At 51.3% G+C, this 21,024-nt stretch overlaps 1 protein-coding gene across 4 annotated transcripts in view; it reads right to left on the bottom strand.

Moving 5' to 3' along the window:
- Window positions 1-9,164: 9,164 nt before the first annotated feature.
- Window positions 9,165-21,024, bottom strand: part of CERS4 (ceramide synthase 4) — a 35,103-nt gene continuing 23,243 nt past the window's right edge. For 2 of the 4 annotated variants that reach the window (XM_047095370.1, XM_047095371.1), the window contains exons 2-11: window positions 20,520-20,693; window positions 17,932-18,049; window positions 17,168-17,286; window positions 17,009-17,066; window positions 16,633-16,683; window positions 16,223-16,315; window positions 15,882-16,010; window positions 11,062-11,168; window positions 9,682-9,838; window positions 9,165-9,599 (exon numbers count right to left, since the gene is read on the bottom strand). In XM_047095370.1, the coding sequence (XP_046951326.1) occupies window positions 9,441-9,599; window positions 9,682-9,838; window positions 11,062-11,168; window positions 15,882-16,010; window positions 16,223-16,315; window positions 16,633-16,683; window positions 17,009-17,066; window positions 17,168-17,286; window positions 17,932-18,049; window positions 20,520-20,692 (1,164 nt within the window). In that variant the 5' untranslated portion in view covers window position 20,693 and the 3' untranslated portion in view covers window positions 9,165-9,440. Of the gene's footprint in view, window positions 9,600-9,681; window positions 9,839-11,061; window positions 11,169-15,881; window positions 16,011-16,222; window positions 16,316-16,632; window positions 16,684-17,008; window positions 17,067-17,167; window positions 17,287-17,931; window positions 18,050-18,598; window positions 18,673-20,519; window positions 20,694-21,024 lie in introns of those variants that run through there. The other 2 variants (XM_047095372.1, XM_047095373.1) reach the window with 2 other exon arrangements.

Consider the following 21,024-nt stretch of genomic DNA (forward strand, 5'->3'; position numbering starts at 1 on the left):
CCTTGTGTGGGCTGAGAAGTGGGTGAAAGCAGGCCTTGAGTGCTGAGCCTTTAGCATCTTGGAGAGGGTTTGTGGGCCCTCCATACAGGCCCCTCTAAAGAATGGACAGAACCGGTGAACGGATCAACCAAATGTGACCTAGCCGTCCGATGGAATATTACTCACCCATAAACAGCAATGAAGGATAACGGACGGCATGACCAACCTCAAGAACACGGGGCTGCGTGAAACGAGGCCGGAGGCCCCGAAGTCGCATGTTGTGTGGTCCTGTCTGGAACAGGGAAACCCACGGACTCTGCACGCAGCTGGGTGGTTCCCAGGGGCTCGAGGACGGAGGCGTGGGGAGTGAGCGCGAACGGGGGTCGGGTTTCCTCTGGGGGGATGGAAATGTCTCGGAACTGGAGAGAGGGGGCGGCTGCACAACCTTGTAAATGCACCCAATGCCACCGAACCGTTCACTTCACAACGACTAATTCTATGTGAATGTTCCCTCCGTAAGGCATGTATATTAAGAAAAACTTTCCCATCATTTCCATAGATGTGGAATATGAAAGGAGAATCTAGCAACGCTCCAGCCTGCCCACTGCAATCTGCATACGTGCTATGCACAGTTTTTTTTCTTGTTTGTTTTTGTTTTTAAGGAATCTCTGCGCCCTACGTGGGGCTTGAACTCACAGCCCAGAGATCCAGAGTCCCATGCTCCACGGGCTGAACCAGCCAGGCCCTCGCTTCCCCGCTGCCCCTGTGAAGTTCCTGATACCTTTTTATTGTTTTATGGTGAAACGGCATCTATAAAAAGGTCCATAAAACGGACATTACGGATACTTACAAAGCGAACACCTGGTTACACCCACTTTTCAGTTAAAACGCTCATTCTCTCATTTGTTCCTCCCGTTCTTTTTTGCCATTGGAATTTGGGCAGATATGAAAAACAGAAATATTAATAGAAAAAAGAATAATAATCATTGATCTCTCTTCTGCCCCAACTTAATTACTGTTAATGTTTTGATACGCTTTTTTTCCACTACGTTCTACGTATCTTCTTTAACAATCTGCACGTAATCGGGGCGCCTGGCTGGCTCACTCGGGAGAGCATGCAACTCTTGATTTCTGGGTTATAAGTTTGAGCCCCACGTTGGGTGGAGAGATTACTTAAAAATAAAATCTTAGGGACGCCTCGGGGGCTCTGTCAGTTAAGCGTCTGACTTCCGCTCAGGTCATGATCTCCCCGCTCATGGGTTCGAGCCCCGTATCAGGCTCTGTGCGGACAGCTCAGATCCTGGAGCCTGCATCAGATTCTGTGTCTCCCTTTCTCTCTCTGCTCCTCCCCTACTCATGCTCTGTCTCTCTCAAAAATGAGTAAACATTAAAAAAAAAAAATTTAAGGGGCACCTGGGTGGCTCAGTTGGTTAAGAGTCCGACTTCAGCTCAGGTCACGGTCTCCTGGTTCGTGAGTTCAAGCCCCGCGTCAGGCTTTGCGCTGACGGCTCAGAGCCTGGAGCCTGCTTCAGATTCTGTGTCTCCTTCTCTCTCTGCCTCTTCCCCGCTTGTGCTCTCTCTCTCTCTCTCAAGAATAAACGTTAAAAAAATTAAATTTTAAAACATCTTAAAAATACATAAATAACATAAATGCATCCTTAAAAGGTAGGAGTTGTCATGAAACTGCCTTCTGTCTCCATCCTTCATCACCCTCTACTATGTATGTAGCCTTTTAGTTTATGTTTAAAAAAATACATATATATATATATATATCCATAATTTGTATTTTTATGTAGATGGTGTGATTCTGTATTTTTGCAAATTGCTTTCCCTTACTCAACAGTATGTTTTGGGGCGCCTGGGTGGCTTAGTTGGTTGAATGTCCAGCTCTGGCTCAGGTCGTGATCACGCTGTTCATGAGTTCAAGCCCCGCATTGGGGCGCAGCGACTAGCAGGAAAAAGGAAAACCACCCAAAAGGCCAATGACAGGGAAATGTGCTAGCAACATGCACATGATTCTGTACTGCACATCACTGCGAATTACAGTCGTATTATCGGCCTGAGTAGGCTCCAAAAACACACTGTTGTGTGTTGTTTTTGTTTATTTTGTTTTAATGTTATTTTTGTTTTTATTTATTAATTTTTTTTAATGTTTATTTTTTTTTGAGAGAGAGAGAGAGACAGAGCACGAGTGGGGGAGGGGCAGAGGGAGAGGGAGACACAGAACCCGAAGCAGGCTCCGGGCTCCGAGCTGTCAGCACCGAGGTCGACGTGGGGCTCAAACCCGGGAACAGTGAGATCACGACCTGAGCCGAAGTCGGGCACTTAACCACCTGAGCCACTCAGGCGCCCCTGCGTGTGGGCATTCTAATAGGAGTGTTGTGGTGGCCCATTGTGGCTTTATTTTGCATTTATTCCCTGATGACAGATGATATGTGATGACAGATGTGTTTTCATGCACTTGTTTGCCATCTGAATCTCTTCGGTGAGCTGTCTGTTCAGATCTAATTTTCTAATTGGGTTGTTCATTTCTTATTGTTGAGTTTTACGAATTCTTTGTATAACAGTTCTTTATCAGATAGGTAGGTTTTTTTTTTTTTTTTTTTTTTTTTTGCATTCCTTTTCTCCCAGTCCGTGCCTGTCTTCTCACTCCGTTGATACTTTCTCTCTCAGAGCAGGAATTTTTTTTCATTTTAATGGTGTCTAGCTTACCAATTCCATTTCTCACGGACCATGCTGTTGGTGGCGTATCTAAGAAGTTACCACGAAACCCAAGTTCATCTAGGTTTTCTCCTCTGTTATGTTCTAGGAGTTTTATGGTTTGGTGTTTTTACATTTAGGCCTGTGATTCATTTTGAGTTAATTTCTCAAGGGTGTCAAGTCTGTGTCTAGATTCATTTTTTCTTTTGATTTTTTTTATATGAATCTTTTAAAAAATTTTTTTTTCAACGTTTTTATTTATTTTTGGGACAGAGAGAGACAGAGCATGAACGGGGGAGGGGCAGAGAGAGAGGGAGACACAGAATCGGAAACAGGCTCCAGGCTCCGAGCCATCAGCCCAGAGCCTGACGCGGGGCTCGAACTCACGGACCGCGAGATCGTGACCTGGCTGAGGTCGGACGCTTAACCGACTGCGCCACCCAGGCGCCCCTATATGAATCTTAAAAAAATTTTTTTTAAATGTTTATTTTTGAGATAGAGCATGAGTGGGGGAGGGGCAGAGAGAGAGGGAGACACAGAATCCAAAGCAGGCTCTAGGCTCTGAGCTGTCCGCACAGAGCCCCACCCACATGGGGCTCGAACCCACGAACCATGAGATCATGACCTGAGCTGAAATCGGATGCTTAACCTACTGAGCCATCTAGGCGGTCCTTTTAATGTTTATTTATGTTAGAGCAAGCGTGCGTGTGTGTGTGCGTGTGCGGACGGGGGGTGGGGGGTGGACAGAGGATGCAAAGTGAACGGCAGAGAGCTTGATGTGGGGCTCAAACTCCCGAAACATGAGATCATGACCTGAGCCAAAGTCAGATGCTTAACCGACTGAGCCCCCCAGGTGCCCCTAGATTCATATTTTCCCCTGTGGATGCCCAGTCGTTCCAGCACCATCATCATGGAAAACACTGTCTTTTCTCTGCTACGTCGTCTTTGCTCCTTTGTCACTGACCAGTTGATTCCACTCGGTGCGTGTATTTCCGGGCTCTGTTCTGTTCCGTTGATCTGTCTGTTTTTCACCCATACCACATGGTCTTTATCACCGTGGCTTTGTAGTAAGTCTTGACGTTGGGTAGTGTCAGCCCTGCCAGCTTTGTTCTTCTCCATCGATATTGTGCTGTGTATTCTGGGGGATTTACCTGTCCCTAGAAACCTTAGAATCAGTTTGTCAGTATTGAGGAAACTTGCTGGCATTTTGGCTGGAATTGCATCTGTAGATCAAGTTGGGAAGGACTAACGTGTTGACAATATGGAAACATGGGCGTCTCTCCATTTGTTTATTACTTCTTTTATTTCTTTCATCAGTGTTTTGTAGTTTTCCTCATATAGAATTGTACGTGTTTTGTTAGATTTATACCAGAGTATTTAATTTTGTGGGTGATAACAAATGGTATTGTGCTTTCATTTTCAAATTTCACTTTTTAATTGCTGGTACATGGAAACCGATTGGCTTTTGTATATTAATCTTGTATCTTGCTACATTACTATAATGGCTTATTAGTTCCAGGAGGATTTTTTTGTTGATTATTTTGGATTTTCTACATAGATGGTCATCTCTATGAATAAAGACAGGTTTTTTTAAACTTTATTTTGAGAGAGAGAGAGTGGGGAAGGGACAGAGAGAGAGGGAGCGAGAGAATCCCAAAACGTGTAGGACTTAAGACCATGAATCACAAGATCATGACTGAGCCTAAATCAAGAGTCAGATGCTTAACCAACTGAGCCACCCAGGCACCTCAATATAGTTTTTTAAATAATTTTGAGAGAGAGAGAGAAAGAGAGCAGGGGAGGGGCAGAGAGAGAGGGAGAGAGAGAATCTCAAGCAGGCTCCATGCTGCCAGCCTGAACCATGAACCATCAGATCATGACCTGAGCTGAAATCAAGAGTCAGATGCTCAACCGACTGAGCAACCCAAGTACCCCGGACAGTATTATTTCTTCCTTCTGAACCTGTATCCCTTTTATTTCCTTTTCTTGTCTTACTGCATTAACTAGAACTTCCAGTATGACATTGAGAGGCAATGGTATATCATTGCTGTGTTCCTGTTCTTAGAAACCTTCAAGCTTCTCACCATAACGTATGCTAGCTGTGGGGTTTTTGTAGATATTCTTTATCAAATTGAGGAGGTTCCCTCTAGTCCTAATTTACGGAATTTTCCATTAAAAAATTTTTTTTAGTGTTTATTTTTGAGAGAGAGACAGAGTGTGAGTGGGGGAGGGGCACAGAGAGAGAGAGAGAGAGAGAGAGAGAGAGAGACAGAATCGGGAGCAGGCTCCAGGCTCCGCTGTCAGTACAGAGCCCGACGCGGGGCTCGAACTCACGAACCGTGAGATCATGACCTGAGCCGAAGTCAGACGCTTAACCGACTGAGCCACCCAGGCATCCCTCCATTTTTAAAAATTGTGGTAAAATACATGTAACATAGGGTCACCTGAGTGGCTCAGTCGGTTAAGCATCCAACTCTTGGTTTGGACTCAGGTCACGATCTCATGGTTCGTGGGTTCAAGCCCTGCATCGGGCTCTGTGCTGCTAGCACGGAGCCTGCCTGGGACTCTCTCTCTCTCTCTCTGCCCCTCCGGCTTGCACTTTCTAAATGGCCAAACAAAAAACAAACTAAAACAATACACATAACGTAGAAATCATTATTGTGACTATTTTTAAGGGTACAGTTCAGTAGGGTTAAGTATATTCACACTGTAACCAATCTCCAGAATTCTTTTCATCTTACAAAACTCTATACCCATTAAATAGTTCTTCATTTTGACTTCCTCCTGCCCCTGGCAACTACTGTGTCTGCTTGCTGTCTTTGTAAATTTGACCACTTAAAACATTTTTTAAAAAAATTTTTAATGTTTATTTATGTTTGAGACAGAGACAGAGCATTAACGGGGGGAGGGTCAGAGAGAGACACACAAAATCCGAAGCAGGCTCCAGTCTCTGAGCTGTCGGCCCAGAGCCCGACATGGGGCTCAAACTTGTGAGCCACGAGATCGTGACCTGAGCCACCTGAAGTCAGATGCTTAACCGACTGAGCCACCCAAGGTGCCCCTTTTTAAAATTAAAAAAAAAAAAGGGGCGCCTGGGTGGCGCAGTCGGTTAAGCGTCCGACTTCAGCCAGGTCACGATCTCGCGGTCCGGGAGTTTGAGCCCCGCGTCGGGCTCTGGGCTGATGGCTCAGAGCCTGGAGCCTGCTTCCGATTCTGTGTCTCCCTCTCTCTCTGCCCCTCCCCTGTTCATGCTCTGTCCCAAAAATAAATAAATGTTTAAAAAAAAATTAAAAAACATTATTGACCACTTTAGATACCTCATAAGTGGACGCCTACAATATTTGTCTTTCTGTGTCTGGCTTATTTCATTTAGCGTAATGTCCTCAAAGTCTATCGGTGTCATAGCATGTATCAGAATTTCATTCCTGTTTAAAGATTATTTTCCCATGTTTAAAAAATTTCACTTCCGTGACTTGCTTGTTCATATTCCATTGGCCTCTTTTCTTTTGGGTGGCTCTTCTCACTGATACCTGGGAGTTCTTTAGTAAGGTTCAATGTTAAAAAAAAAAAAACCCTCTACCCACTAAACAGTTATTCCCCATTTCCCCCTCTTCCTCCCCAGCCCCTGGCAACCGTAACTCTGCATTCTATTTTTATAGGCTTAGCTACTGTGGCTATTTCACTTAAAAGGAATCCTGAAATGTGTGACCTTTTCTGTCTGGCTTCCTTTGCGTCGTGTATGTTTTTGAGGTCCATCCATGTCATAGCCTGAATCGGTATTTCCTTTTCCGGGTGGAATAATATTTCTTGGTATGGATATACAACAATTTGTTTACCCATCTACCCACTGATGGACATTTAGGTTGTTTCCGTCTTTTGGCTGTTGTGAATGGTGCTCCTGTGAACTTTCCTGCACGAGTATTTGTTTATCTGTTTCCAGTTCTTTGAGGGTATATATCCAGGAGTGAAATTGCCGGGCCGTATGGTAATTCTGCTTAAATTTTTGAGGAACTGCCGAACCGGGTCCCACATTAATTAACCATTTTGCATCCCTACCAGCAAATACAGGGGTCGTTCCAGTGTTGCGACATCTTTACCAACATTGTTTTTTGTTTTGTTTTTTGCTCTATCCATCCTTATGGTTGTGAAGTAATATCTTGTGGGTTTGATTTACGTTTCCCTAGGACAAGGCTGAAACATTTTCACGTGCTTGTTGCTGTTCGTATATCTTTTTTTTTTTCCTTCTTTTCTTTGGTATCTTCTTTGGAAAAATGTCAGAGTCCATTGCCTACTTTTTTTTTTTTTTTTCAACGTTTATTTATCTTTGGGACAGAGAGAGACAGAGCATGAACGGGGGAGGGGCAGAGAGAGAGGGAGACACAGAATCGGAAACAGGCTCCAGGCTCTGAGCCATCAGCCCAGAGCCCGACGCGGGGCTCGAACCCACGGACCGCGAGATCGTGACCTGGCTGAAGTCGGACGCTTAACCGACTGCGCCACCCAGGCGCCCCAACCTACCTTTTTTTTTTAATCAATTTTTTAAATGTTTATTTTTGAGAGAGAGACAGAGCATGAGCAGGGGAGTGGGAAGGGCAGAGAGAGAGGGAGACACAGGATTGGAAACAGGCTCCAGGCTGTGAGCTGTCAGCACAGAGCCCGACGCGGGGCTCGAACCCACAAACCGCGAGATTGTGACCTGAACCGAAGTTGGACGCTTAACCGACTGAGCCACCCAGGCGCCCCTTGTTACATTTATTAATATGAGTATCTGTACCACACCTCATAACTCTGAAGGCTAGAACAGTTGATGGTAGGTCTATGTACCTGAATCCCATCTTCCAGCCTCCCAAGATCAAAGGTAACATCACTATTCTGACTTTGTATGCTGTTTACTAAAGAAACAGTTATACCAGATTGATGTTCATGCCTAAATAGTACACTGTTTGTTTGTGTTGCTTTTGAACTTTGTAGAATGATTAACGATTTTACAAGATGGTGAATGGTGTTCCAGAACAATTGTGCTAATTTATGCTCCCGCTGTAATAGATCAGATTCTTGATCCCCATCCTCTCTCATGCTTTCTTTGTCCTGTTTATTTTTTTTTAGCCAATGGAATGGGTCTTAGATTGTATCTGCTAGTCTAGTCTTGCTTTGTTAAGTCCTTGATTATTATTAATGAGACTGAGTCTTGGCCTTGAGTGTTTTCTTTGCTATAAACGTCCATGTCTTCTGGTCCTATTTTTTGTTTTCAGATTGGTTGTCCTTTCTTACCGATCTGTAAGTGTACTAGGAACCTCTGGGGGTGTCTCTAGGGATAGAGAGGAAAGGCATTTGTACTTCTAATTCCTGCCAGATTCCCCTCCACAAGGGGCGCACTGGGACCGGTCCATTTTCCCTGCAAATCACAACAGAGGATGCTGACATTGTGCCGGGAGAGCTGGTGAGAAAGGAATTCATTGTAGTTTTTTCCTTTGCCCCTGGTGTAGGCTGAGATTGAGCCTGAACTTGAACGTGTCTTCCCTTGCGTCAAGGCCATTTGCACCCTTCCTGTGGGCCACCTGCTGGTCCTCTTCCTCCCTCCTCCTCCGGATCAGCTCTCTTCCCAGATGTTTGAAAAGCAGGAGGTGAAATTGACACGGCTTGTCTTTACCATTTCCTCTTTCATGGTCCCATCCCGTAGCCCCTGCTTCCCTCCTTGTTCTTGCCTCCCTCTCCCCTCCAGATCTTCCCGTCTTCCCATCCCCCCAACTCGCTCACCCCGCTGCTTCTCCCTCCTCCTGGACGGCTGTTCTCCTCTGTGCTCCTGGCCCTTCCGGTCCCTCTGGGGGCAGGGGGAGGGGAGAGGGGAGAGTCTCCTAGAGGAGACACAGCAGCGCCTCCCTCCTCCCCTGTGCAGAGCAGCTTGACCAGATCTGTACCCCTTCCCCCACCCGTCGGAGGGCCTGGTTTGCCCATCCTGCGGCCTCCAACCCTGCCAGCCCTCCCCCTCCCCGCCCCTGGAGGCAGCCCCTCTGGGCCTGCCTGGGGCCTTGTGGCCGGGATTTCTAGAGCTGTGGATGGACACTCCCTTGGCTTGTCCCACAGGAACTCTCCCCCTGGGCCCTATCTCACCGTCTCCAGGGAGCCTGCCAGTGTTGAGCAGGGGCTGTGGAGACCGAAAGAGCCTGCCCTCTGCCCCGCCTCTGACTTGTGTGGGCCTCGTACCTTCCCACCTGTAAGCTGGGGGTGGAGTTGGCCGAAGGCTGCGCGGTGCTGGAAGGTGATGGCTTACCTACAGGGCTGGGTACCAGGGATTGAGTCGCCTGGCGGGGGGGGGGGGGGGGGGAAGGGGGTCTCCCTGCCCGCTTGCGGAGTCCCCTGGGGGTGGGCGTGTGTCTTGGGGTGGCCCAGAGGGTCTCATCGGTACGGTCTGTAATTAGAGTCCCCTTGGGGCCTCCGGGGATGGATGAGGAACTGGAACACGGACACAAGCGCGCTCAGAGAACTTGGCTCCGTTCAAGTTTTATTGGACCCCTTTCAGCCTGGAGGTGGCTCCGGCGGGCTACCGCCCGCCCTCCCCAGCTCTGTCCAGTTGCCCAAGGGAAGGGAAGGGAAGGGTGGGCAGAGAGAGGGGGCTGGAGACAGATCATCAGCCCTGCCCCTGCCCCTGCGGGAGGTCCCTCCCTGTCTCCAGAGCCGCCCCGGGGCCTCCGGTCCTGCCGCCCCGCAAATCCAAGCCACAGGGCCCCGGGAGCAGGCCCGCGAGGCCGGTCTTCGGCTGGCTATGTGGCTGGCGCGTGCCCGTTGGCCAGCCGCCCGGCCGCCCGGCTCCGAGGACCGTCGGTGGGGGCCGCCCCGTTCTTCAGCGGCAGGGACTCCCGGGCCACGTCCGCATCGCTCGAGTCGGCCTCCTCCACGTCGCTGCGGACGTCCTTCTCCATCTGGGGGGAGGCGGGGCGGGGCGGGGCGTGAGGGCGGGGCTCCGGGGAGGCGCCCGCGAGCCGCCCCCCTGCCCGGCCCTACCTGGCCTTTCTTCGTAAAGCTGTAGATCATGCGGAGGATGAGGCAGGACCAGAACACGTGCAGCAGCTGCAGCATCATGAGAAGGCCGTTGAAGAAGTAGTAGCCGAAGAAGGGGCCCGAGCTGGCAATGGACTCGTAGTATGTGGTGTAGAGGATCCTGCGGCAGGTGAGGAGGGGGGAGAGGTGGGGCTTCACCAGGTCTCGGGCGACCTTCTTGGCTCCAGAACCTTCCGTGGCTCCCCACTGCCCCCCCGAGTAATACCTAGGCCCTCCGGGCATTTAAGTGCCCCTTCTCGCCCGGTTGCGTTAAGCTGTGAGAACGCACAGCTTGCCCGCCGGCCATTCAGGCCCACGAGCTGCAGACTCCGGACGGGGAGCTCTCTCTCTCTGGAGCCCCAGGCTGGTGCACCCGCTGCCTCCTCCAGGACACTTCCGGGGACCCCACAGGTCCCTCGAACCGGCCCACCCAAAGCTCAGCTCCTGCTCCTCAAGCAACAGCTCTGAGCTCATTCCCGTTTTACGACCCTCGGGGGACCCCGGGCCCACCCCTCTGTCACCTGCACCGCACCCTCCAGGCGCCCCCCAGCTGCTGCTCAGGTCTCCCACCGGCCGGTCCCCAGCAGCTGCCAGGGGGCGCCTGTGAGCCTGAGTCAGGTCTGTCCCTCTCCCACCCGCAGCCCTCCAGGGCTCTCTGCTCATTGGGGTAAAAGCCCAAGTCCTCCCCGTGACCCCCAAGATCCTGTGCCACCTGCCCTGTCCCCTCCTCCCTTGTTCACTCAGCTCCAGCCACACGGGTCTCCTCGCTGTGCCTCCAACACACCAGGCCTGGTCCTGCCCTAGGGCCTTTGCACATGCCGTGCCTGGACCAGTCTTCCCCTACGATCAGTGTGCTTCTCTCCCTCCAGTCTCTCCGAATCTCGTCAGTGACCAGCTACCTATACACTTCCTGTGCCTCCCTGACCTCATTTTCTCTTTAGCACATCACTCCCTCAGGCTTTGCATTTTACCTGTTTGCTTTATTTCTTCTATTCCCCTGCCCACCCCCAGTGTCAGCTCCACGTGAGCAGCGATCTTCGTGTTGTTCCCTCTGCCAGGAGAGGCTCAGCAAATAGACTGGGGAGACTTTAGTGAGCACGTGCCCAACCCTGCCCCCTACTCCATGTTCTGGGCACATGCGAGAATGACCGCGCCCAGTTTTCTGTCTCTCCTGCCACGGGGCCTTTGCATATGCTGCGTCCAGTCCCAGGGACACCGTTCCTGGCCCTCCCCTGAAAGCCTCCAGGCCAACACCCCCAGCTTCCTGGGTGAGGGAACCGAGGGTGAGGCAGGCCTGGATCTCAGGCACTCCCCTCTCCTCAGCCGGCACGAGGGCAGACTCACTGCGTAGGGAAGAGCACGAGGCGAGTGTAGAAGAAGACCAAGGAGAAGACGATGAAGAGGGTATCGCATGCTTTCCGCCAACGCGTGTAATTGAATATCTTACAGGCCTGGGAGGGGGGCAACGGAGAGAATCGGACTCAGGCACGGGGGGGGCACAATGGTGCCACCACAATGGTGGGCACAGGGGAAGTAGGTGGGGAGGGGAAAGGGCGGGGCCTCCTCTCCAGGAGCCATCTAGAAAGCTAAAGTGGGTGCAGCCAAGAATCCTTTATCCAGCAAGGCTGTCATTCAAAAATAGGAGGAGACAGAGAGTTTCCCAGACAAACAAAAACTAAGGGAGTTTGCAACCACTAAACTAGCCCTGCAAGAAATTTTAAGGGGGCCTCTGAGGGGAGAAAAGACGAGAGAAAAAAAAAAGGACCAAAAGCAACAAAGACTAACTCTGCAGGCAACACGATGGCAACAGATTCATATCTTTCAGTACTCGCTCTAAACGTCAATGGACTCAGTGATCCAATCACAAGACAGAGGGTAACAGAATGGATAAGAAAACAAGATCCATCTATATGCTGTTTACAAGAGACCCACTTTAGACCTAAAGACACCTTCAGATTGAAAGTAAGGGGACGGAGAACCATCTATCATGCTAACGGTCGCCAAAAGAAAGCCGGAGTAGCCATACTTAGACAATCTAGACTTTAAAGACTGTAACAAAAGATGAAGAAGGGCATTATATCATAATTAAGGGGTCTATCCACCAAGAATACATAACAATTGTAGACATTTATGTGCCAAATGTGGAACACCCAGATATATAAATCAATTAATCACAAACATAAAACTCATTGATAATAATACCATAATAGTGGGGGGCTTCAACACCCCACTTACAGCAATGGACAGATCATTTAATCAAAAAACCAACAACAAGGAAACAAAGGCTTTGAATGACACACTGGACCAGAGGGACTTAACAGATATACTCAGAACGTTTCATCCTAGAGCAGCAGAATATACATTCTTCTCCAGCGCACACGGAACGTTCTCCAGAATAGACCACATACTGGGACACAGATCAGCCCTCAACAAGTACAAAAAGATTGAGATCATGCCGTGCATATTTTCAGACCACAATGGTATGAAACTCAAAATCAACCACAAGAGAAAATGTGGAAAGATAACAAATACTTGGAGATTAAAGACCATCCTACTACAGAATGAATGGGCTAACCGAAAAGTTAAAGAGGAACTTAAAAACACGGAAGCCAATGAAAATGCCCAGAACCAGCCCAAAACCTCTGGGACGCAGCAAAGGTGGTCATAAGAGGGAAGTATATAGAAATCCAGGCCTTCCTAAAGAAGGAAGGAAGGTCTCAGATACACAAGCTAACCTTAACACCTTAAAGAACTGGAAAAAGAACAGCAAATAAAACCCCAAACCAGCAGAAGACAGGAAATAATAAAGGTTAGAGCGGAAATCAATGCTATCAAAAAACAAACAAACAAACAAACAAACATTAGAACAGATCAATGAAACTAGGAGCTGGTTCTTGGAAAGAATTAACAAAACTGATAAACCCCTAGCCAGTTTGATCAAAAAGGAAAGGACCCAAATAAATAAAATCAAGAATGAAAGAGGAGAGAGCGCAACCAACACAGCAGAAATAAAAAAATAATAGGAGAATATTATGAGCAATTATACGCCAATAAAATGGGCAACCTGGAAGAAATGGGGAAATTCCTAGAAACATATACACTACCAAAACGGAAACAGGAAGAAATAGAAAATTTGAACAGACCCATAGCCAGTAAGGAAATCGAATTAGTAATCAAAAATCTCCCCAAAAAACAGAGTCCAGGGCCAGATGGCTTTCCAGAGGAATTCTACCAAACATTTAAGGAAGAGTTAAACACCTATTCTCTTGAAGCTGTTCCAAAAAATAAAAATGGAAGGAGAACTTCCAAACTCTTTCTATGAGGCCAGCATTACCTTGATTCCAAAACCAGACAGAGACCCCACTAAAAAGGAGAACTATAGACCAGTTTCCCTGATGAACATGGATGCAAAAATCCTCAAGATACTGGCCAACCGAATCCAACAATACATTCAAAGAATTATTCACCACGACCAAGCAGTAATTATACCTGGGATGCAGGGCTGGTTCAATATCCACAAAACAATCAATGTGATTCATCACATCAATCAAAGAAAGGGCAAGAACCACATGATCCTCTCAATAGATGCAGAGAAAGAATTTGACAAAATACGGCATCTTTCTTCATAAAAACCCTCAAGAAGGTGGGGATAGAAGGATCATACCTCGAGATCATAAAAGCCATATATGAGAGAACAACTGCTAATATCACCCTCAATGGGGAAAAACTGAGAGCTTTCCCCCTAAGGTCAGGAACAAGACAGGGATGTCCACTCTCGCCACTGTTATTCAACATAGTATCGGAAGTCTTAGCCTCAGCAATCAGACAGCACAAAGAAATAAAAGGCATCCAAATTGGCCAGGAGGAGGTCAAACTTTCACTCTTTGCAGATGACGTGATACTCTATATGGAAAACCCAAAAGATTCCACCAAAAAACTGCTAGAACTGACCCATGAGTTCAGCAAAGTCGCAGGATATAAAATCAATGCACAGAAATCGGTTGCATTCCTATACACCAATAATGAAGCAACAGAAAGAGAAATCAAGGAATTGATCCCATTTACCATTGCACAAAAACTGTAAAATACCCAGGAATAAATCTAACCAAAGAGGTGAAAAAGCTACACACTGAAAACTATAGAAAGGTTATGAAAGAAATTGAAGACGACACAAAAAAATGGAAAAATATTCCATGCTCCTGGATAGGAAGAACAAATATTGTTAAAATGTCAATACTACCCAAAGCAATCTACATACTCAATGCAACACCTATCAAAATAACACCAGCATTCTTCAGAGCTAGGACAATCCTAAAATGTGTATGGAACCAGAAAAGACCCCGAATAGCCAAAGCAATCCAGAAAAAGAAAACCAAAGCTGGAGGCACCACAATCCCGGACTTCAAGATGTATTATAAAGCTGTAATCATCAACACAGTATGGTACTGGCACAAAAACAGACACTCAGATCCATGGGACACAACAGAGAACCCAGAAATGGACCCACAAATGTATGGCCGACTAGCCTTTGACAAAGCAGGAAAGAATATCCAATGGAATAAAGACAGTCTCTTCAGCAAGTGGTGATGGGAAAACTGGACAACAGCATGTGGAAAAATGAACCTGGACCACTTTCTTACACCATATCCAAAAGTAAACTCAAGATGGATGAAAGACCTAAATCTAAGACAGGAAGCCATCAAAATTCTCGAGGAGAAAGCAGGCAAAAACATCTTTGACCTCACCACAGCAACTTCTTAGTCAACACGTCTCCGGAGGCAAGGGAAACAAAAGCAAAAATGAACTACTATTTTGATGACCTCATCAAAATAAAAAGCTTCTGCACAGTGAAGGAAACAATCAGCAAAACTAAAAGGCAACCGACGGAATGGGAGAAGATATTTGCAAACGACATAGCAGATAAAGAGTTAGATCCAAAATCTATAAAGAACTTATCAAACTCAACACCCCGAAAACAAATAATCCAGTGAAGAAATGGGCAAAAGACATGAATAGACACTTCTCCAAAGAAGACATCCAGATGGCCAACCAACACATGAAAAAACGCTCAACATCACTCGTCATCAGGGAAATACAAATCAAAACCACAATGAGATACCACCTCACACCCATCAGAATGGCTAACATGAACAACTCAGGCAACAACAGATGTTGAGAGGATGCGGAAAGAGAGATCTCTTTTGCATTGTTGGTGGGAACGCAAGCTGGTGCAGCCACTCTGGAAAACAGTCTGGAGGTTCCTCAAAAAATTAAAAGTAGAACTACCCTAGGACCCAGCACTTGCACTACTAGGCATCTGTCCAGGGGATACAGGTGTGCTGTTTTGAAGGGGCACATGCAACCCAACATGTGCTATCAACAATCGCCAAAGTATGGAAAGAGCCCATATGTCCATTGACAGATGAATGGATAGAGAACATGTGGTATATACATACAATGGAGTATTACTCGACAATCAAGAAGAATGAAATCTTGCCATTTGCAACTACATGGATGGAACTAGAGGGTATTATGCTAAGCGAAATTAGAGAAAGACAAATATAGGACCTCACTCATATGAGGACTTTAAGACACAGAACAGATGAATACAAGGGAAGGGAAGCAAAAATAATATAAAAACACGGAGGGGGACAAAAGGTAAGAGACTCTTAAATATGGAGAACAAACAGAGGGTTACTGGAGGGGTTGTGGGAGGGGGACGGGCTAAATGGGTACTAAGGAATCTACTCCTGAAATTATTGTTGCACCATATGCTAACTAACTTGGATGTAAATTTAAAAATAAAAAAAAATTGGGGCGCCTGGGTGGCTCAGTCGGTTATGCATCCGACTTTGGCTCAGGTCACGATCTCACAGCTCGAGACTTTGTGCTGACAGCTCAGAGCCTGGAGCCTGCTTTGGATTCTGTGTCTCCCTCCCTCTCTGCCCCTAACCCACTCGCATTCTGTCTCAAAAATAAACATTAAAAAAAATTTTTTTAATAAAAAAAAAATGTAAAAAGAAAGGTAAAGTGTGTGTTTCTGGGAGCGTGAGGAGCTTCAGGTCCCAGGAAGCCAGGAGGGGGCGTGGCCTCATGGGGCGTGGCCTCATCTCCCAGGAAGGCGGGGCGAGGGCGGGGCGAGGGCGGGGCGGGGCCAGGCCCACCTCCAGGAGGTAGTCCGAGGCGTCGTGCAGCAGCAGCACCAGAGAGCCGATGCGCAGCAGGTTTGCGCTGTAGGAGAAGACGATCAGGGTGATGGTCACGAAGTGGTGTGCCACCTGCTCCTTGAAATCCTGCGGGAGATGGTGGGTCACAGCAGGGAGGAGGTTGGGTGGCAGGGCCCCCCCCCCCACCGGGCTGGGAGCATCTGTACCTCGTGGACTCTGGGCCTCCGGCCTGAGGCCACCAGGGGGTTTCCGGGTGTGGGGTGAGGCCATCCCTCCGGTTGGAGACTGGGTCACAACTCCCCCAGGGCATCACTGCCCAGTCAGATTCTGGGCCTCACCTTGCGCTTGACATCCAAGTGCAGCGTGATCAGCAGTGAGATGTAGAAACTCAGCTCCAGGAGGTACCAATAGTACAGGCCCGGTTTCAGGGGCTGCGGCGGGGCGGGGCAAGGTTAGCCGTGGGGAGTCGAGGCTCCCATGGGGCAGGGGCCTCCCCGTTCGCTCAAAACCAGGACCTCTGGATCCAAATGACTGGGGAAGGTGGGGGCGGTCAAGGGCAGGGGGTCTGTGGCGGCTCCTGCTCCAGGGTTCCTGGCTTCTGGCCCCTGCCCACTCCACAGGGGAGGCGGAAATACTGTGGCCCTCAGGGGTGTCGTGTGATGTCCAGGTTTGGCTCCCCCCCTGTGGCTACAGGGGCTCTGACCACCCCCGCCCTCCCACCGGCCTGGGAGCCCCGCCCACCACTCACCTGATCTGGGTAATTGTCCCAGCACATCACCGGTGTCCACAGCCATGACTCCTGCAGGGACCCGGGAGTCTGAAGCTGCCCAAAGGTCAGAGCCCAGCCCTCTACTCCCCAGGTGCGCCCTCCCCTGGGCTGCTCTCACTCTAGACCGAGGGTTGTCGGCTGCACACCCCCGGCTCCCCGCGCACAGCATGTCCTCAGCAGGCACCTGAGTGATCTGCCAGGACCCCTCCCAGCCCTCTCCCCTTCTCTGTGCCTTTGCGCACTTCCCTCCTCTGCCCGAACCCCTCCACGGCCCCCAGCCCAGGCCCTGGGCACAGCAAGTGCTTGTGGGATCGATGGGGGTGGGGGGGGCAGGGAAAAGGGCAGGTGCACTCACGTGGTAGAGGACGGAGAGGCCACCGAAGAAGGAGCACAGGTAGAAGACAAACCTCCAGCTGCAGATGGCGAGGGAGCCCATGAGGCAGCCGCCAGGGGAGCAGACCCCTCGCCGGCACCCCAGCCCCCCCCTCCCCCCGCAGCCCCACCCCGGGCTTACCTGGCCTCACAGAACTTCTTGCTCAGGCAGGGCCGGTCTTGGTTCCGGCGTCTCCGGAACCAGCGCCGGGTCTGTTGCAGCGTGAGGCCACACTGGGCAGCGAGGAAGGCCATCTGGGGCTGGGGAGGGGCGACAGGGGTCACAGAGGTGGCCCTCCTGCCCCTGTCCCAGGACAGGTGAGACCCAGCTGCGTCCCCCCCCCTTCCCCTGCTGCCCCAGGCCTTGCCTGTGGGCCTGTCTACCTATGCACGCGGGGAGTAGGGGGATTCACAGCGTGGGGTCCCCCCAAAAAGGCCATATAAAAAGCAGTCCTGCTCACAGGACAGGCAGGTGGCTGACGGGGCTGGGGCAGCCCCCTCCTAGAGGTTTTCCTGGAACACTCAGGTCTTATCCCCACCCCAGGGAGGCAGTTGAGACCTTGCCTCCCACCCCTACCTTCAGAGGGAGGTGGACAAGGGAGGAAGAATCCCAAGGCCCTGAGCCACACCCACCGGATGGGCACAGGGGAGGTCACAGGCCTGCTCTGGTCTCCCCCACCCCCAGAGCAGTCCAGCCTTCTGTTCCTCACCAGCTCAGCAGAGACCTGGTCTCCCCACCTCCGTCCCAGGATGTGCCCACTGGGCAGCTGGGATGGCTGGTGGGGTGGGGAGAGGGGCACTGGGCTTTCCCTGTTGACGACTGGGCGTCATCCCAACCCCTGGGGCCCCATCCGCAAGGCAGCCGTGCAGGCCGATGGGGGGGGGGGGGCGTCAGGGGGCTCTCACCTCCTTGGGTTTACACCCCTCTGTGAGGAAGTATTTCTCCAGAGTGGCATTTGACTTTGCTGGCCTCCTGGCCTGATCTCGCACACCCAGCCACCGGCTCAGGGGCAGGCCGATAAATCTGGGTGCAGGGGAGACAGAGCCGGTCAATCCAGGTGGGGAAACTGAGGCTCCGAGGGGCCAGGTCACACGCTGGAACCCTGGAGGGGTAGGCTGGCCGCCGTACTGGACCAAACCTAGGAAGGGCAGCTGGATGGGTGGGTCTTCAGGATGGGGACGCGAAGGTTAACTTTTGGGGCACTCGGCCAGCGGCACTCAGTCCCAAACAGGAACGAGGGTCCCCGCACTGCCTGTCTCACGGTGGTCTGGGTCCTTGTCTGTGCCCCGTCAGGCTGGGGGGTCCCCACAGGCAGGAGCGGGTCTGCTCCCACTCAGGTGGCCCTTCTCCCAGCGGGGTCACGTGCAGGAGCCCGGATCTCCGGGCAATCCCCACACTTTCCACTAGAGGGCCCCTGAGGCCGGGGGTCAGGATGGAATTTCCTACCCACCATCCAAAACCCGCCTCCGTCTGGGAGAACTGAGCTCAGTGCAGCCCAGCAAGAACTCATTCCAGACTCTGTCATGACCGGGGAGTGGGGGAGAAGGGGACTGTCATTTATTGAGTACTTACAATCTGCCAAGCATAGGCACGAATCCACATTAGGTCCTGGCTCATTTCACTCTACTGTCAAAGTCCCCATTGCCCTGATGAGTAAACCGAGGCTCAGAGAGGTCAGAGGTATGGCCAAGGTTACACAGCGGGTGAGCAGCAGACTGGCCCAGGATTTACTTTAGCGATGGCGAAAACGTCCGCCTTCAACCCTGGAAGAGCTACCCACTCACGCTGGTCTTTGAAAGGATAACTCTAGGATGGGATACACCCATACCTCTAAGGAGGCCATCAGTTAAATATACAACTCCCCCCACTCCAGGCTCCAGTAGTGAACCTGGGCATAGTCTTGCGCCCTCCCCACCCTGTGGGAAAGATGAGGACTCACCCTTCAAAGCCTGGCTGAATTGGGCCTCTTAGAATCCCTCAGGCAAAGCCTTAGTCCCAGACGACCTACCCACTGTGTGACCGCAGGCCAGTGCCTCAACTTCTCTGTGCCTCAATTTCCTACTCTGTACAATGGGGATAATAACAGTACCACCTCATGGGGTTGCACAGGGGGCTGAGTTAAGACACATAAGCTGCTTCGGGCAATGGTGGGCACAGAGTAGGTGCTCCAGGGGTATCTGTTAAATAAATACAACCTCAGTGTGTATTCCCGGGTCCCCGGTGTCCCGCCTGTATCACGTGAGCCCAGACACGGGGAAGCTCCTTGGGGGTGGGAGAGACAAGGCAGGAGGTAGAGTGTTCTCATTTCCCGGTGGTCAGGGCAGGACAAAGCCAGGGACTCAACGTGGGGGCGGAAGGGAGTTATGGGCTCTATGGGGGGGGGAGCAGAAGGGCATGGTGGGGGGGGGGAGCAGAAGGGCATGGTGGGGGTCTCCCGGAACCCAGCCTTGAAGGAACTGCAGAAGAGTGAGGGAGAAGGCCAGGTGGGTGCATAGAAGGTGGCGGGCCCGCGAAGGGCGCCTGGGGAGGGACGTTAAGGGGGAGGGGGAACCTCAGAGGGGGTGGGTGGCTGATCACGGAGGGGACTGTCCGGCAGGAAGGGGGCCTGGCAAGGCAGGTCTGAATCAGCTGTGACTACAGTGTTGGGCCACGTGGAAAGCGTGGGGCACCTGGGGCAGAGGTCCCGCGCCCAGGAGACAGCCAGGCAGGGAAAGGCAGGGAACCCCAGTGTGAAGGAGGGTCTGGGTCCCATGAGACACGACTGAAGATCTACAGGGTTTGGCACCCGGCTTGCTGGGAACCGGGACAGGGGGGCAGGGAACCAGGCTGCAAGGGGGAGGGGAGAAGGGGGGAGGGATTTGGGCACAAACGGGGAAGCCAGAGTGCTCAGCTCCTTCCTTTGGCAGAGGGAGGAGGGAAGGTGTTAGGAGCCGGGAGGGAGGGGAGGGGAGGGGGAGGGGGTGTAGGAGGGATGATGGGGGGTGAGAGGGATGTGGGGGGCTGATGGAAGGATGGTAGGGGCAGGGTGGGGGAGGTGGGGGAGGGCTGGTGAGGTGGAGGGTCACTTGGCCCACAGGAGAGGGGCAGGAGGGAGCGGGCGAGAGTTTCTTTGCCCCCGGGGCCTCTTCAGGCCTGTCTTTGGTCAGCAAAGCAAGAACGCGTCCTCCAGGGCCTCCGCCCATTTTCCGAAGACGCTGGCACGCGGGACCTGAGCTGCAGCCCGTGTGGCGGGAAACCAGCCACCGGGGGCTGGAAGGGTGCGGGCGCGAGGGGTTGGGGACAAGACGGGGCTGGGAGAGGCACGCGGGCTCAGAGCCAGGCTCCGTCCAGGACACATTAGGACGAAACCCCGCAGGGCGTCTGGCCGGGGTGATCACGTCGCGCGTGCACGCACGCGAGCGCACACACACACACACACACACACACGTGAGCGCGCACACACACACACACACACACACACACACACACACACGTGAGCGACCCCGGCACTCACCTCTCGAAGGTGAAGCGCATGGCCACCAGGGCCAGTGCCAGGGGCAGGGCTGCCAGCACGTCCCGGGGGTGGGGGTACACCAGGCCATCTCGGTCCTCCAGGGCAACCCACGAGCTGTTGGGCGGTAACCATAACTTCTCCTGCCAAAACCACTCGTTGAAGCTGGACCACATCCTGTGGACACGGGGTCCGGTGAAAAGGAGCTCGGCCCGCAGGACCCACGGGTGGGGCAGGAGGGTCCGCCACCCGCCCTCGCCTCCCCCCCACCAGCGCCCGGCAGCCTCGGGCTGTGTGTCCTCAGGCAAATGACCGGCCCTCTCTGAATCTCAGGTTCACTGGGCAAACACCTGTCGGCCCAGCCCGATGAGACACACAAAGTGCTTAGCCCGGTGCCTACTGACCCTTCAGACACAGCTCCTGAAAACAGTTAGTATTTTGCACTTTACAGATGCGAAAACAGGTGGCCAGTGGTCAAGGGACTGGCTGACGGGGGTCATCAACTCGA

Source organism: Lynx rufus, unplaced genomic scaffold (genome assembly GCF_022079265.1).
Source record: "Lynx rufus isolate CCGP_SWC_20201006 ecotype Redwood Valley unplaced genomic scaffold, mLynRuf1.p SCAF_4, whole genome shotgun sequence".
NCBI lineage: Eukaryota > Metazoa > Chordata > Mammalia > Carnivora > Felidae > Lynx > Lynx rufus.